The following is an 18,892-nucleotide window of genomic DNA, read 5'->3' on the forward strand; positions in this document are numbered from 1 at the left end:
TGCCTGAAGGACATAAGTTTTTCAGATTCATTTCTGTTTTTTACCTTGTAAAGTAGCTTGTGGCCTGGAGGTCAGAGTCCTGAGGTCGAAGGTTGTCATACACATACTTCAGATCCTGAATACTATTTAGCTCAGGCAATCCTGCATGCAGCATCTTAAAATAAAGAAATATCATTAGTCCACTGCACTAGTTAAAAGCAATTTAAATGAAATGGGGCTACTGCCCTCTGGAGAGGCATATCATTCTCCACAGATAGTGGAGGGAGCTGAAAGACACATGCTATTTCTGATAGTTGGCTAACTTATATTCAAAAGACAGATAGTGCAAATATTCCCCTTGCTGTAACTAAAGGCACAAGGCAATAAGTGGTATAAACAACTGAGAGTCTAATTGACCATACAACCTCTCCAGGCACTTTGAAGCGTGAGCAACAAAAGTAATTCCAATTCACTTCAAAATCTGGTGATTTTTCTTAGTGATCACAGTCAGCTGAGTGACACTTTGCATGTACTTGAGAAAAAAAATAATTCCACGACACTGTTCAGAAGAAAATATATATGAACCTGCAATTGCTACTTGAGCTGTGGGCATTCTTCATCGATGTTTATGTTTACAGCAGACAGAAAGGCCACTGAGTTTTGAGAATAAAGGCAAATAAAAAGGGAAGAACTGCTATTGTTTTAAAGTTTAGTTGAGAGATGCTCAGAGGAACTGGAAAAAGGACAGGGCCATATGTTGCTTTATTCCTGAAAACCCTTTGGGTATTTTTTTAAGCCAAGTTTGAAAGTTTTGTGTATTTTATATTTCGCATTATGAGAAAAATTTTGCTTCGTACCCCACTAGTCTATACCACCAATGGACATTTGAATTACTATCTCTTGGAGTTCTGACTAGCAAAGAACAGAAAGATAAGTTAACCTCATTGAGCTGTCTAAGTAGCTTATTGCCTTGACTAGGTGAAACTTGTTAAGTGAGTTGAGAGCAGGGGCAGTAATAACATTCAGCACTTACTTAAGGACATGCAGTGCTACTTATTCGTACGTCTCCAAGCTATAAAGGATGGTAACGATTCCGGCCCTTTTAAAATTATGAAATTGTTACACAAGTAAATGAAGCTTCTTTCCTTGCATTAGAGAACAATGCCAGTTAAGAATGTAATATGACTTTTTCCTGAATGATCTGTAGTCCAACTAAAACCCAGGACTTTTGGGGGTTCGTTGCATTGCAGAAGATGGAAAAAAAAAAAAAAAACATTTGCTGTAGGTACACAGTGTGTAGTTGGCTGCAAGAAGATCATTCTATTGTTTCAATCCTCTTACTCTGTATAAAATATCTTCTTGTTTGCACTTCCTTGTTCACCTAAGAACTAACTAAAATGACAAAAGAGTCTGGTGCCATTTCTGCAGCCTTTAGTTGCTGCTTCAAAAGGCCACAGGCTCTCCTAGGAGAGCTGTGCTCCTCATACATACCAAGTTCCTCCTGGCTATCCCAGGGGAATTCAAATGTCACTAGAAGCCTAAGCAAGCGCCTGCATTACTCCTTTCTTTTGATTCCATGTATGTCTCAACACTTGAACACTGGAGACTTTCTGTCTCACGGAGTGAAGCTGCTTCCACACAAACGTGGGTCTGGATTCAGAGCTGCATGTGAAACCCAGCTCAAGATCTCGTGAAAAAATGAATAGTGTTTGCACTCAGTCTCAATGCAGGGTCCTCTGAAACAGCAGTCTTTCCTGATCTTCTTTTCCCAGATGATTTCGGAGTTGTAGAAAGCTGTAATGACTTCTCTGGGGACACAAGATGCTGGAGACTGATAGTCCATCTAGGCACCATGTTTCCGGTTTTACACTATTAGCTCTACCTAGTTTCTACCTACTTCTCCATCCACACTGTAGGCAACTGAATCAATTAGCACTTGCTGTCCAGTGTCACCTCTAAGCTCCCATTAATAATTTTCTATCTGAAAAATCTTTATGACAGTAATGGATTTTGCATCTTTTATAAACCAGTCAAATGGTGTTTGTGTTCTCTGGAAACTCACTTTATAATAGTTCACATCAATTCTTTAGTAAGAGTAAAGCTGATGAACTCCAGGCATTTATGCAGCTGAACTCTGCCAGCAAGCCTCTTGGGCCTCCCACAGATGTTTCTACTTTCAAGAGTGATGGGAACTTCATGGATTATTTCTTACTCCTGATAGCAAATGCTGGAATGGTTCTACAAACATGCTGCTCACCACCAAGGAAAAGCCTTAAGTACCATATTGGACCAAAAAACAACTTGTGGCTCATAATTGCAGTTTGCTAAAAACCACTCATGGTTGCTGACCATATAGAGCAGAGCTTACAACTCCTGTTAAGCACTGCACTTCTTGCAAATGGCCTTATCGTTTGGATTTTTTAGCCACATTTTAGAGATAGTATCTCAGAAAACAGAAGGTGAGAGGGGAGATGAAAACAAGCTGATGTCGATTTTAAAAACATTTAGAGAAATCTCAAATTGTCATTGCTTTAAATAGGCAGTGGTTAGTTTATCTTGCCCTCTCCTGATATTGTGGTATTTTGCACAGGAATGAACCTGAAGTGAAGCTTTTGCACGCTCTTAGTTTTCTAGAAATGACCTACATAACTAAAGCATTTCAATTCACATAGTTTCTACTGATTCCCTATTTCAAGTGAATAAGCAGACTCCCTGTCATCCCTAAGATGATAGAGCAGTGTGTATAGAGCAACTTCTTGGTTGCTCACTGGCCTCAGCAGGGATTCTGTAAATGACCTTCTAGAGATTTTTTCTTGTATGGACCAGTCACCTACGCTTTGTCCTATGACCTAGATTTGAGCTTTAGAGTAACGCCTTAGCCAAGCAACCAAAATCACTTTGCAAATGCTACTTAATTTACTATTCTCGTCTGGCCTGTGAGGTGCAAAAGTCCTGTCATTAACCTTTCACATGCAAGTAAACAACAGCATAAGGAACTTACGGAATCTGCCACAGCATGTGAATCAGTGGAAACACGTACGGGATGAAAACTCTCAAGGGTCTTTAAAGCTCCTTATGCAAAAGGATTTTGTAGCCAGTCTCCATGAGCTTAATGTTGCTCTTTCCTGCATCTGTCCTCCTAAGAAGGGGGGTTCGAACTATGCAAAAAACATTCCACTTCCACATACTTGACATCGGCCACTCTGTGGATTATTCAGATTACTTTTGTCTTGCTGTATGCATGAAAGGGGTTGGCAAACAACTGCTTGAAGACCCAGAAAAAAGACTGAGTGAAATTCTTGAATGCAAAAACTTGTGCCCTGAGTTCTTATATAGTTTTCTGCAATTTTGCCAAACAGGCAAAATTCCATTAACTTTCCATTAAATTTCCATTTAAAAAGGAAAAAAAGAAAAAAAAAGAAAAAAAAGAAAAAAAAAAAAAGAAAAAAAACAGGCAACCAGGCAGCCTAGTTTTTCTTTTGTTAGATATTCGTACATGCAATTGGACTCTCAAAGACTCCTTGCAGAGTGTATCACCTGATACCTCTTTAAATCCCAAAGCTTCAGGAGGCAGCAGCAAAGTCTTAGAAGAGAAGAGCAACCAGAGGAAATTGAGTTTTGGTTTCATCCTCAAGCGTCTTACCATTTCCAGCAGGTTCAAAAGTAACTGGCTGTGTTTCCTGACTATATTATAAGCTCGGCAACAAAGCTCCACAAATTCTTGGAAACGCTGTGGGTTTTTTCCACCTTCTGTGATGAAATACTCCATCTCTGATGTGAAGATGAAGGGAGCTCGGTCCCTTGAAAAGAAAACAATTACATGAAGAGTTTCATAGAAAAAAAACAATAAACAAATCATGCAAGACAGCTAATATTTGTAACTCATTTTTCGCATTTGTTTTTCTAGTATTACCTTCCTCATTATTTCATCTCTCCCTTCTTCAAATGCGAGCAGCTCTATTTCTCTGTCTGCTGGCACTGATTAATTGTGGCAGAGACAGGCCTCACAGCGAGATCTTCCTAGTGAAAAAGGTAGCAACTGAACAAGAAAAGTGTACTCGAATTAAAAAAAAAAGAAAAAAATTTCCCACAATGTATGGTGCTGTCATTAGATATACAGCATTCTGAAGTCTGTTTATGACCTGAGCTACAACAGAATAAACCTAAATACATTCTGTTGTTTTCTGTACAGTTATTCTGGACGTATACTAAACTAAATAAGCAGATTCTGACATCATTCCTCATTTTTTTTTCTTTTTTCTTATGACTTGCATAGTTTGTAGCTATGGCATGGTACTTCAGAATAAAATGAAATAGCCAGGCTTCTGCTAACAATCCTATCACAGCTTCAGAGAGGTCTGAAACACTGCATCTACAGCACAGAAAAAGCTACTGCAGTGAGTCATCACAACTGTGCATACAGGTGCAAGTAAACAGATTAGAGAGCTATATTCCAAGGAAATATGTGCAGGAGGTTAACTCTTAATTTGAAATGAATTTGAGTAATCTAAATATTCCTGGGAAGCTCAAAGGTAGAAACAAATTTGAGGATAGAAATTTGTTTCTTGCTAAAACCTCATGTGGGCTGAGACTGACCCCACTCTGCTTTTTGATTCCTTCATAAAAGAGAATAAAACTAAAAAGACTTCCCAGGAGGTTTCTTCATTTTGCTGTAGAAATGTTTGCCTTGTACTGCTGTGGAAAAAAAGTCAAGTTGCAGTGAGATTCCATGCTACAGTTGGAGGTTTCAGCCTCAAGAAAGGCTCAGACTGCTTTCCTTTTATTACCCTGGGAAATGTTTCTTGTTTTGCATTGAAGTTACCTTTAAAAACAGATCTCCTGTGGCCAGTGGTCATCATAGAGCAGTGGAATTCATTAAGTTCTTAAAATATATTCTTAAATTTCATCCAGGTAGCACGAGGAATGATGAAGCTCCACAGTATTCATTCTTATTCCTTCCTTCTACCTGTATCTGTATTGTGTAAAATGTGGTTTTATAGTGTGACTGCTACATACTGTTACTGCCTAGTTTTGTGATATAAGCTCAATGGGAACTACAAAACTCTGCATATTACTGCTTTCAGATGGGAAGACTTTCTCAGACCTGCCTATAATTCATCTTTTAGCTTATCTTTTAACAGAGACCTATAACATAGACATCACAATGCAATTTGAACCACAAAAGCCAATTTGTTGAAACCAACATAAAAGAGGAAAAGAGCTAGAAAGTCAGCAATATTAATATTTCACTTATTAGGGGACAGAAGTTGAACCCAAATTGTGATTTAAAAGCATTCTGACACCTTAACAATATTTAAAAAACAAATCTCCTCTTCTTATCTGCAGTTATATCCTAAGACTAAAAGAGGCCACAAACTGCTGCTCTGAAGCTCCCACAGTTCAAAATTCATCTTTGATTTCTGATGTCCAACTGCATCAAGAAACTCAAAATAGTATGAGGACAGCCCTTTCTGAACTAGTTCAAGTATCCCACATTAAGCTACATGAGCTGAAAATCGATTTTGCAATCAGAAATTACTTTCCTGGAAGAACTATGGTGTATAACATTGTTGGGTTGGGCTGCAGGCCAACTTCCACATTATGTAATGACAGCAAACACTGATCAATTCTTTTATTGCTGTTACTGAAAGTTTCATTTGAACATGTAACTGATAAGCGTTAGCATTTGTATTATTTACAGATAGGAAAATGAAAATTTATAATTGTTTTTCAAAGTTCTTAAATTTCTCAGTATAATTTAAGACATTATTCCAAGGTGGCAGACCTGTCCTACCTTATTAATCTGGAAAATATGATGTAGAAAATTGGCTTCCCTTCGAGCATTTAAGCCTGGCTTTGTTCAAGGTTTTGTGACATCAGAGCCTCTCTCCCATGGTAATCCTGGCAGTAAATCAGATCCTGAAGCTCCCCTCCTGCAAATATCTAATTAAGCTAGCTGCTCACAAAGGGAGCACCTTGCAATTGAAATGAAAACATAGAAACAATTTAGTATGGGAGACAAGCTCCACTAGAAGGAATAACAGAGTTATTTTCCATGATAATATTAAAAGGCTAGAGGAGATCCTTACTCATTGAACAGTATGTCTAACATTTTTGGAAAAAAAATCTACTGGCCTGAATGCTTATGAAACCTTGAAACCTTGAAAAAGTTTTTTTTTTCTGCTTTCATAAACTCTTTTGGATTATAAAGATATGTAAGGATTAGATACACTAAAAATTACAAAATTACTCCAGTAAAACTGCAAACAGCCAAGTGCAAGTTACAGCCCATCCTACATGTGAAAATTTCAACGTCAGCAAAGGATACCAGCTGTTGTAGCCTCTGCAAGGAGAAGGGCCACAGTTTTTCTAATTTATCATACATGAAGCTCACACAGGTGCACAACTTGTGCTTATATATTAAACAACTACATTTCTAATTGACAGCCTGTATTACATGCCACTAATTCCTAAAAAAATCATCAGTGCATTCAAATATCTAAACATTAAATAAATACTTAAGTACTTAAGATCATAGCTAATCCCTAAAATACTTTAACCCCATGGATGCTTGAAGACCAGTGAAACTGAACCAGAGTAACAGGGAAAAGAGCCCTTTGGCCTAAAATCTGTATCTACTTCATTTTGTTATTTCAATCAAGTTAATGAAATGGCTGGCACCTATTTAGCAGAAACAACCCAAGATGGTAGCTATTCTCTTTTGTGCTCTGCTTTGATGAGGCATTTTCAAAGAATAGTCCTTTACCTGCGGATCTTTAAAGCAAACGTTCTTTTTTTTTTTTCTTTTTTTCTTGTGTGGTGGACTAAAGAAATAAAGAAGTGAAGCATCTTGAATAACTTATTGGTTAGAACGGGGATGTTGAGTACCATCATTTCTAGTGGAAAACAACAACAACAAAAACAAAACGAAGGAATTGCTGTGAATTGAGCTAGGCTAACTACGTACAATCTGTAAGCACGGCTCCCACCAAAAAAATCATTAAAGCTGCCTTACCACCCCACTCCTTTTTTTTCTTTTTCCTTTTCCACTAAAACCTTAGATGATCTCTTTAATGAAAGAGATTAATGAGCCCTTGGTTTTATAATCATAAACAGTCAAAAGGGCAATACTTTCACTTATGATAGAGACTGTCTGCTGTGCTGGACCTTAGCTGTGACAAGGGAATTTACTCAAGTCATTCAGGGAGAAGCAAGGCTAGTTATATTTTTTTTTATTGTGTGTTGCTTTCAGACTCAAGATTTTCATGGGAATGTTTTTTACAATTCCTCTGGAGATTAAGAATGTTTGGATGATACATCATGAGTGGGAGAAAAGAAAAAAAAAACCTCAATAAAATTAACAGACCATCATACAAAAACAACCTTAGTTTGGGATGATGAGAACACTTGCTAAGACTACTGTAGGTTAGAAATACATTGCAATCTTAGAAGAACAGTAAAATTGTTAAGATTTGCTGATCATTGCTAGGAAACATCAGATGTAAGCTGGTAACAAAGCTTATAATGTCAACAATGGTTTTAGCTATTCCTATTATGAATCCTGCGGTATAGAACATTTAAGAAAGATGTGTTGACTGCCTTTTTATTAAGACACAAAAGTATACAGACATTCAACAATTCACAACCTCTACTCCAATAGATGGTTAGGGAGAAGTTCAACTCACATACAGTAATATAACGAGATCAAAACAGATAGAAGTGTTTGCAACTTAAAATCAGCTGCTCAGTAGCATTCACCCCCATATGTTCCTTAACTTCTTTAAAACCATGTAGGCTGAGTCAACAGTGACAGACAGTATTCATCATGACTATATGGATTTTTGATGTATCTGGTAAAATAGGAAAAGCTTTTAGGGAGTGTTGAATGCTGACACTTTTGAATACTGACATCTTTTCCTCTACAGCAAAAACCAGAAGCTTATTAAAAAACTCATACATACACAAACACACACACACATACACTGACTGCAAGTGCTCGTAGCTAAATGAAGATATCTAATCACAGTAATCATATGTATATATTTGTAGACACAGAAAAAAAAGAGAAAGTATATCATTTACATATATTAAAGAATTAGTTAAAAAATGCGCAGTAAAATTTGTCTTAAGCAACTGCACAGAGTCATAAAAAATAGATGCAAAATCTAGTCAAGCTTTCTGCTTACCAGGACAAGATTCACAATAACCTTGCTTCTGAGCAGCTTATGTAGCCTGTTCTCAAAGACTCCTACTGGTGCAGTTCTACAATCTCGTGAAGAAATTTCTGTTCTAGGATCTCTACTAACAGATTTTTTTCTTAATGATTAATCTAACTTTGGTGTGGTTTCAGCCTAGCAATTCTTGTTCTTTTCTATGTGAACATGAAGAGCCTGTCTTCTTCAAAGACTCTAATTTAATTGCAGACTGTTTTGCTGTCTTTCCTCCATCTTTTGTAGACTTTTTTTTCCATCTTTTTTCATATATCATGTTTTCTGGATGACTGATAATTTTAATTACTTTTTTCTGGACTCCTTGCAATTGGTCTTTTCTGTAATAAAATGTTGAAAGTATTCCAGATCAAGTTTTACATGAAGCAAAAGAATTTCTTCACATTTCATGCTTTCCTAATATAATACTCCATCATCAATTCATTCAGCTTGTGGTCTAACATAACCTCAGATCTCTTTCTAAAAAATTACCTACAACTGCTAACCTTTACTTTCAACATGATCAAAAAATTCTTATGATAGATGTCTATTACAAAATTAAGAAAGGTACTCTCTATCCCATCATAGTGGTTGATATTAAAACACAGAAAGATATCAGTCCCACAACAAAGACCTAGGGTATGCCATTTGGTATACTTCCATTTTCACACGGATACGAAAGGAAACGCTTTCCCAAAAATGATTCTATAAGCAGTCTGGCACTTTCTAATAGTTTTATCTAGATAGTGCCTTCCTGATTGATGACCTGATACATCATTAGAACCCTTGTCACCTGTTTTATGATATCTACTTCTTTTTCTATTTGATAAAATTATCTCTACTAGAAAGAACAACCACTCAGCAGGGCGATTACTCTAGAACTCCATAGCGCTTATTTTCTTATGATGAACGATTGTACTCTCTTGAGAAAGCATAGGATCTAAATGATCTAAATATGTTTTAAAAGTGACCTCATAAGTGAACAGTAGATCTCAGCTTTGCTTAAAGTATAAATATCTTCCTCATTGAACTCAACAGCAGTTTTGCCCCTGACTGCAATGAGGATTGTTATCATCTGTATTATCCCTGGCTTGTGTTGCAATGTTACTTTTAGCTGACTTTTCGATTTCTTTTACTGAAAAAAGCTTGTAAACAGTTCCATAGATCTGTATCTACTCATAAAAACAGTAAAATCCCCTCACTGAGACTATATTCCTCAAATCATCCAGAACTGGCACATACCCATCAATGTCTAAACAAACTGACAGTCTGCATTTTAATTGCCAGATAGTAATTACAATGCTTTAAAAGGGAGTAGAAGAGAAAAACAAATTAACCATTTTTAAACAGCTTCCCTCAAAAACAGAATTTACTTAGGGGTTTACCTTGAATTCTATTTTGATAGCTTTTATTTCCAGCCAAGCAAGTCTGCATCTGTCTGCTGCTAAGTAGGGAATTCATGACTAAACTTCAAGGCAAAAAGGACATATATTGGACTGGCTACAAGGAGGAATAGAGACACTGCCTAGGCATACAGAAATGGTGTTAGGAAAGCCAAAGCTCAGCTAGGGTTAAAAAAAAAAAAAAAGGCAAGAGACATCAAGAGCAACAAGAAGTTTATTGATATCTTACCAGTAAAAGAATCTCTAAGGATCCTGAACTCCAAAACCTCATGATCATTGGAGCCAAAGCTGTGCCCAATCTTCATACACATGACAAGTTTTGCCATGTTTATAAGTATGAAGTCTAGCAAAGCAACTCTCCTCATTGACTTCCTGATCACCTGAGTCCACAGCACATTCCATAAACTTCCCACATTGCTTGTGCCCTGCTATGTTGCCCTTTCAGTAGGTATAAGAGCAGTCTTTCATGAAAACCAGGGCCTGTAAAAATAAGGCTTCTTTCAGTTGTATGAAGAAGGGCTCTTCTGCTTCATCTTCATGATCAAGCAATCTTTAGCACTCACCACAATGTTGCCCATGTTGGGCATGCCCTCTAATCCTGTCCCATCAGCTTTCAGCTTGCTTATCACCCATCTTTATATAGAGCTCCAGGCACTGCTTCTGCAAGGGCAAGTCTCATCTTACTACCCCAGGCCATCCATGCTAAAGAGACACATGTATCCAGCTGTTGCAGCATTCCAGGTGGGCAAGTTATACAACTATATTTATGTGATCTCAATGAGATTATTATCCTGAAACCACACACAAACCTCTAATTCTTCCTGTCTGTTCCTTACTCTCTCTGAGTACATTCACAGGCACCTCAGAGAAGCACGGAGTCATGTTTATTTCCAAGAAAAAGGATGAGAGTTCCCCTGTAATGCTGTCCTCTCAGCACTTATGTGTGTGCATACGCATGAGGTTGGTCTCCTTCAGCATTGTTTTGCTCATTTGCTCTATTGTCTGTATCTCCCTACACCCTTTGCTTGCAAGCCTGGTCCACCAATACCTCTCTTGAGTGTGGGTCATTCCTCCTTCCTCCCTTACCATGCTGTTCCAACTTTAAAACTCTCCTCATCAGGTGACCAGTCTCTTGGCAAAGATGCTTTCACCCTACTTTATGAAGTTGGTTCCATCTCTTCCAAGCAGAACTTGATCCTCAAGGTGAGTCCAATGATCATAAAAAACAATGCCTTGTTGACACCAGCTGTGCAAACAATTACTGACCCACAGAAATCATCTGCTTCTCTTCAAGCCCTCCCCACTCACCAGAAGGATTGAGCAGAAAATCAGCTGGGCCCCATATTCTTGTTCCTTTGCTGCAGAGCCACATAGTCATGTTTGATATGCCCTGCTGTGCCTGATAAGCTACAGGATCATGACTGATCCACAGCAAGAGTTTAGTCTGAGAGCAAGGCAGAAGTTGGCAGTCTTTCCTCATTGTCCTGGATCCAAGTCCCTGACAGGTATAAACCTCCCGAGACAACGAGTCACATCAGGCAAAGTCCTCCATCTCCCACAGCAGGGAGTCTCTCAGTGATATTACTCACCACTTCTTGCTGCTGCTGCTGCTGTGCGGCTCAGGCTCAGACAGCACTGATGTTTTATCTGACATGAGCTTCCCACCCCTCATCTGCTGCCAGGGCACTAAACCTAACCTGTAGGTGCAGATCTGAATGTGGAGTATGAGCCATTCTCCTGGTGCCAAAAGAAACAAGCTTCTGGCCTTTGCTGTCAAGGAGTCTCCATTTCTCAATCCCAAGGCACAGATTCTGCTGCCCCTGAGGATTGAAGGGGCAGGATCTTGTACCTTCAGGGTGTCTGAGAAGATCTGAACAATCCCTTTTCATACCTCTGATGCTTTGCAGTCTGCTGCCCTCCTCCTGTGGCTCCTTTACTTGGTGACACAGATCTGCCACTAACATCTACCTCCAGTAGGAAAGGAGACTGTCTCCCTCCACCTCGGCTTCATCAAGAGCTTAAATATTGAAACAGGTTGCTTGCAGAAGTGGCTCATGGGAGGGTTTCAAGATTCAACTAGACAAAGCTGTGAGCAAACCGGTCTGAATTCAGTGTTGACCTTACTTTGAGCAGGAGGCTGCCTATAGACATCTGGAGGTCTCTCCCAACCTGCATGACCCCGTGACCTGGGTAAGGATTCTGCTTAGGGTGTTAGTATAGAAATGTTCCCGAATTCCTGAGTAGCTTTGACTTAGGCAAACTACTGGGCTTGCACCTAATATTTTGACTTCCTTCTTCAACCAAATAATCAGAAATAAAGTCCTTACTACATAGCATGGTTTAAATTCACTCACTTTTTTTTTGCCATTTCTACTGCTGTTTGAGATACCTACTGCAGAAATATACTTCTAGCTTAAATTCAAAATCTCATTTCTGATTATAGTTTTCTTCATATTATTTTTATATTAAATTCTATCTTTAGAGGCAGGAACATCAAACTGAAAGAGATCTCCTGGGTTCTTTAGGCAGTTGAGCACAGGCCTTAAACCACTGTAGCCTTGTTTATTCATTAAGTCAGCACTTATTTTGTATGTATCTACTTTGATATTATTTTTTACTGTCAGGGCCTCAAAGTAAGCTTTCCAGAAAAATCACTTCAATAGGCACACTCTCTATTTTGAATAGCAGTAGAAAAAATATTTCAGCCCAATGTATTGGACTGTCGCGTTCTTAAAGATTTAGCTGTGCTTTACTGCATCTATCAATAACATCAAGATTTAATCATGCTTAACAGATAAGGTGGAAAGCAATCTATAATCTTAATCTTGACTAAAGACTCTGATCCATCATTCAGTTAGCATTTAGTTTCCCCATGTAAAATCAGCGACGGTAACTATTTATTTGTGTCTCTTTACCAGTGTAAAATACAAGAGAATGTGACCTAAAAACTCCTTTCACTGCGGGCTAAGTGAAGTTAGTGAGTTTTTAAATCATGGAAATTTGACTAAGTGTGGTCCAATAGGCTGCTATGCCAAGTGACAGTATAGCTAACACAGATGTTGATCACTGTTATGGTCTTCAGCGCACAACTAGCATTTGTTGCATGTGCTGCTACAGGGACTCAACTAGAATCTTATCTTGTAACAAGAAAATTGGCAATAGACACACAATGGGAAAGTTGAAATTAGTCTGAGAAATCTGTTGATGGCTTTCACACTGGTTTTCTTGCCCTTCTCTCTACAATGATCACTACTTTATGCTGCAATCTCACCACAGACTTTATTCACTTATATCACAGAATTCCAGTTATTTGTGCAGTCACTGCTTGCACAGCAAGCTGGGATGAAGAACTCAGAAAAGATCATCCCTTCAAGAAAATGTGCTCTGCTCTAAGAAGTTACATGTCTTGCACAGTTTCATTATCCTTTTGGCACCTTATATTGACTGTGCCTGGCTCAGGCAATTTCTGGATCTTGCATCCAAATGGAGACCAATGAAGCAGCCTGTACTTCAGAGCCATCAGCTACTAGATTATACAACAATTTTAAGGTGGTTTAAAGCCTTTATTGACTTCAAATAATTTACATTTGGTAGCTTGCAATTGAAAGTGATGGATACAGTTTTCCTGTTGCCTTACATAATTTTCTTGACTATAATATTTTGCAGATTTAGGAATTTACTACTATATTGTCAAAATAGGTGAGAGTTAATGTAATCGCAGCAATTTGTCTTCGTATTAGGGATCGTTTGACAATTACTTTTGGTCTTTTGGTGTTTTAACTGATCCTCAGCAGGGAAAAATACTTTAAAACTCAGACCTGTAAGATGTGTTAAACTGAACAGGTGGGCTTGTATCACCTACCTACTGAATATTCAGCTAATAGGTCTGAAGTGCCTATGTGAAAAACACAGTGGCAGACGGTTGCAGACAGTTTTGTATATCACCACACAAAACAGAAATAAACCTACTGAAATGCATAGAAATTCCTTAGGACAGGAGAGGAAATTCTACTTAAATTAAATCCATCAGTATGCTTTCCAGTTAAGGATGAAGGGCAAAGAGGTGGTATGCAGAACAATCAGGAAAAGATATCAATACCAAGCAACAGATATTAATTTAAAAGTGCTTGAAGTGCAGATTCTGTTTAAAAGGACAGGTACTCCTTGAATATAAAAACTGTATGTGTGGAAAGGTTTTGAAGAAAGACATGATACAAAACATGTGTTTAATGGCAGCAGGAAAAAGAGGAAGTATGTGTCTCTGAAAAGGATAACTAGTAAGATCAGATATTCAAAGTGGACAGTGAATGTTATGTCTTTTTCCCTTTCATTTCCGTTTTATTGTTAAACTTCTTGTCTCTAGAGTTATGTTCTATAAAAATTCACAGAGTGACTGAGAGGAAGAGGAAAGGGCAGAGGAGAAAAATAAATCTCTCAGGGATAAGGATAATATGGAGTTAAGTAAGTCATGTGTGGAGGGAATTCCACTGGCAACTCCAAAGGCATCACATAATGATATCTTCAGCCCAAATAACTCTTAACAAGAATTCATAATAACTCCTTCAAGAAAGCAACAGTTCTTGAAGAGTGGAAAACAGCCAATGTCGTGCTTCAAGTAAAATAAGAGACCACAAAGATAGTGAGAACTGTGGAAGAAAGGAACTGAGACCCAGGAAACTCAACTGAACATACAACACAGAATACAGAATAACACCACTGGATAAATAAAACTGGATAGGGTCAAACCAGTACAGCCACTGTATGAGAAAAAATGAGCCCTCCCATAATTGTTTGGTTACTTTGAAAAGGATAATAAATAAAATAAAGGATGCTAAGTGGACAGTGAACATAATTTGCTCTGATTTCCAAAAGCTTTAGATGAATCCCATCCACATGAGACTACGACAGAAAGCAAATAACCAATGGTGAAGCGAAATCTATCATCCAGACTTAATAAGTAGAGAAGGAATCAAAATAGAAACAATAAACACTCTTCAAAGTGGATGAAAATAAGTGTCTATGAAACTGAGGACTAGAACTATGCTGCTCTGTATATTTTTAGAGTTAACTGGTGCCTCTGCTGTTTAATTTGAGGCAATTAGATATACCTGATTTTCAGAAGTGATGGACATCTTTCCTCATAAATTGAAACCTCTTTAGGCCCTGTCACTTTCAAGGTGACATAGTTTCATTCAAAAGTAGAGCACTTTCCAAAATGCAGGTTCAGTTCATGCAAAGGTTTATGGATATGTTTAAACATCTGTATAATCTTATTAAGCCACTGGGCCTACCATGCTGCTTAAAGTCATGAAATTCAATCTTTGCAGGTTTTCAGACAGGTTTTTGGAGGGTGACATACAGCAAGTGTGAAGGTGGATGGTGACATGACTTCATATAAACTATAATTCACTTCAAATCAATTACACTGGAGGATGAAATTCAGCATGTAAAAATGAGGTAATAAATAGACACATTCATACATTTCTAATGAAAAAGAAAATTTTCAGGTAAAACAGACTTGTTGAAAACAATGCTTTTCATGTACAAAGTTAGAAAATGAGAAAGTGGTTATATGTTGATTTCTTTTTATAAATTATTGTATTTAGACTTGAGAAATTCTCTAAAGAAATAAAATGGAAAAGGAAAAAAGTTAAATATGAAATTCTGATATTCTTATCTTCCCTCTTCTTCTCTATGCTTTCATATACTTTAATAGAAAAAAAAATGGAAAATGTTCAAAGCATGTAGATGCAATTTACTTTTCCCCATTACCTGACTGTATGCTAACTTTACCATTTCAGAAAGAAATAGCTCAAAAGAAATAACTCAAAAGAAATGCACTTTTTTCAGAGTCACACTTCTAGAGAGACAGTGACACTTAAGTTATTAACACTAAAATTGAAAAGTTAAAAAGAGGCACTTTTCCTATTTTCCTATATGGTTAGATTTTTCTTAAGTAAGTGCCTCTCTGAACAGGAAAACAATGACATAGGAAGAAAGTGTGGGAAACACCATTTTCCCATATTTTTAAAACTTCCTTCAAAAAACTGGTATTTCCCAGTGGAATAGTTAGGCTGCCTCCAGTAATTAACTGTGTAGAAGAAAACCAACTTAGAATATTTCACATCTGGGAAAACCACATCAACATGCAAGATTAGTTTGGCAAAAAGACAAGAGGGTCCCCATGATTCAGGTCAGGGAAAATAAAGTCCAGTGACTGCTGTGAATAAGTAGGGATGATCTATTAAAAAAAAAGGGAGAAAAAAAAAAAGGGGCACCAAAATCATTAAGAGGTGCATATATAGCATGCCATGAGTTGAACTGCTTCAATTCTTGTCATCAGATTTCAGACTACATAACATGGACTGGAAAAATACAGATAATGGTGCTGGAAATGACTGGCAGTGGACAGGAAGAAACTGCTAAATTTAGGATCAGTTCAGTTAGTACAGCATTTAGATATATCCCTTACAAAACTGAAGATGGAAGGACCATGGAAGGAGCAACCATGAGCAGACACCTATGGTAGCATTTGATCATTGCCTTTGCTGCCATAGGATTACTTGGATAAGACTCCACCTATTTCAAAAGGAGTGGGCCCCAGACGATTGCCACTGAATACTCAATGGTCAAAGAACAGCACAGTCATATGAACCTAAGTGATAAATAATTCTTCAAAGAGCTTGAAATATACCTCTGGAAATCATTACTTAAGGGGAATTTGAGGTCAAATGCTGTGGCTGGATTATAGAATGGAAGATGTATAATTTTATCTCCACTAACAAAACACATCTAGTAAGAGAAAAAAGATAATGAAATCTCACGCTTCAGTAGAAAAGTTCCCTGTGGGACTTCAGAAATAATTTTCCTCCCAAGCACTGTTATTACAGCATTTGCTAGATAAATCATATGTCTTCTTCCAACATTTCTACTGAAACACTAGTTCCTTGACCAATGTAAAGATAGATTATTACTACTACTTAACATATTCAGTGCACTGTGAAGGTACATAGCACTGAAAAAGACAGAAAATTACTGATGTCTCTTCCCTCTCCAATCAGTAAGGGCTGAGCTGCTGTTTCCACCTTGGAACTGAAACTGAGTAGATTTGCTGGACATCATTTAAAGATGAGGGCAGGTAACTAATGAGTTAACTAATCCCTTATCAGCGTGTTACACAATCATGAATGCAGAAATTAGTGTATCTGTCTGAATCATATCAGCTTCAAAGGGCTCTTTTCAGACTCACAGACTATTTTGTAAAAAGAAGCACAGGCCAAGCATGACAACGTGTTATCCTCAAGGCTGCTGGGTATATTTTCCCTTACTTACATAAGAAAGAAATAGCTCCTTATACAGCGTACTGGGAGTGCCTATCCTTATGAAGCCTTATGGGGAGTAAGAGTTTATTATTAGCAAAAACCACACATTGAGAATAGAAAAACAACAGCTTTCTGCATTTGAGAAAGGAATGGCCATTATAAACACTACAAACAAGAACGCTTTTTCATTAAATTGTCTGAGTTGCTTGCCTAAAAAAAGAATAAAATAGCTGTTTTATGATGTGTGTAAAGGCCAGTTGCATGTATGGGGGTTCCTATCAGATGCTATTAATTTTACAAACCACCTACAGAACTTCACAAGGATGAATTTAGTGTCTACTATAAAATCCCCCAAGGGTCAGTCAGTGCAAATAATTCTAAGGCTCTGAAAGCATTCTGCAGGAGTGCAAAGAACTCAAATAAAAATCTAATATAAGGAGCTGTTAAAAAAACAGAGGATAAAACTGTGTCAAGGATTTGCTATGAGTGGACACAAATAGCACTGAGAATTTCCAATGTTGAGAGCCTGTTTTTTTTTGGAAGTAGAAATGCAATATCCCTACATCTCTGTGTTACAAATAGTATTGCATTTCTTGAAGGCACATACAGCTCATGAGAAGTACAGTCCCTTACCTTGTAGCTGCTCACATGTAGTTTTGGGGAAGTCAACTAATGTCCTTTGATGTTTACAATCTACAGAAAAAGTGTGAGTGCTAGTTTGGCTGTGGAACTTTATAGAACTATAAGGGAGCTAAGTGAAGCACCTAAAATATATTACCATTGTATTTTGCTGTTAAGTAAAGCAGTATATTGCACAGAGAAAGAAGAAGAAAATGCCTGCTGTTTACAGAAATGCCTATGTCCTCTAAGTCATTTTTATAGACTTAATAAGAAAATGTAGTATCACTGAATTGTAACAGAAAAATTAGTGTCCATTATTACTTCTGGTACATAATTCTCTTTAAGTTTGGATGCTGTGCCTCCCACTATATTCAGCTGGTCATATCTTGCACTCCCACTAATAATTTTCCCCTCACACAAAATTCCTGCTCAAGGAAATTCCAGTTAGAGACTAGAAGGAGCTTTGCTGACGGGAGGCATCATTTCATTTAATGTGAGCAGGAGTATCTTTTTATGACTCTGTTCTGCATTATTCTTTCCACGGCAAATAAGTAGGATTAAGGGAGCACATTCTGAATGATTGACAATAATTCTGAGCACTGCAACTAAATCTTTTGACTGCCTGGCTTAGAACTGCTTATTAGCCCCATCAGCTTCCCTCGTATCAATACCCCCACACTGTTATTTCTGTCTAACACTAAGATTGTCTAAAATAGTCAAAGGCCAGCTTAAAAAAAGAAGAAAAAAGAAAGGCATGATTAATTCAAACTGATTCATTCTGGGACTAATTCCGGAAATTATTAGGAAACACGGGGGAAAGACCCGCACCACTCATTTTGTGAGTACTTGGAATTATTTATTTGTTGTCTGCACTGCTATAACATTTTCCTTGTGTTTTGTGTGTACTGACATGACCCTAGTTATCTCAACTCTATTCCAATTAATTCTTTCATAAAATGCTCACAATATGAACTAGAATATATGATTATTCTCAGCATTTTACCTATCTGTATCATGGGATAACAATGTTGCAGAGAGATACAACAAAAAAAAAATCCCAGTCTTGCTTAAATAAAAGCAGGTATTTGCAAAATAAATGCAGACCTCAGTGTGGATGGATGTAAAACTTGAAAAAATGATAAAGAGGTTGAAATTTCACTGGTGAGGGAGAGTATAATTGGTCTATCTGGAAAATTTGGTCTCTCTCTGAAGATGGCAACAAAGTCATTAATTAGCTATAGCTATGTTTTTGCAACTTTCATCTATGAAAGACCTGAGAATTCTTTTGGCACAGGCCAACCCTTACTAATTCTGGTCACTACTGAACTGAATCTATTTCAAACTGCTGACCTAACAAGAA

General features: G+C 37.5%; 1 protein-coding gene across 1 annotated transcript in view; it reads right to left on the reverse strand.

The window, feature by feature from the left end:
* Positions 1 to 18,892, reverse strand: part of PIK3C2G (phosphatidylinositol-4-phosphate 3-kinase catalytic subunit type 2 gamma) — a 193,675-nt gene that overhangs the window by 50,289 nt on the left and 124,494 nt on the right. Inside the window, exons 26-27 of the mRNA XM_088528461.1 lie at positions 3,623 to 3,779; positions 45 to 154 (exon numbers count right to left, since the gene is read on the reverse strand). Coding sequence (XP_088384587.1) covers positions 45 to 154; positions 3,623 to 3,779 — 267 coding nt within the window. The remainder of the gene's footprint in view (positions 1 to 44; positions 155 to 3,622; positions 3,780 to 18,892) is intronic.

This window comes from Tinamus guttatus, unplaced genomic scaffold (genome assembly GCF_059628265.1).
Source record: "Tinamus guttatus ecotype Peru unplaced genomic scaffold, ASM5962826v1 Tinamus_guttatus_pri_ptg000308l, whole genome shotgun sequence".
Classification (NCBI taxonomy): Eukaryota; Metazoa; Chordata; class Aves; order Tinamiformes; family Tinamidae; genus Tinamus; species Tinamus guttatus.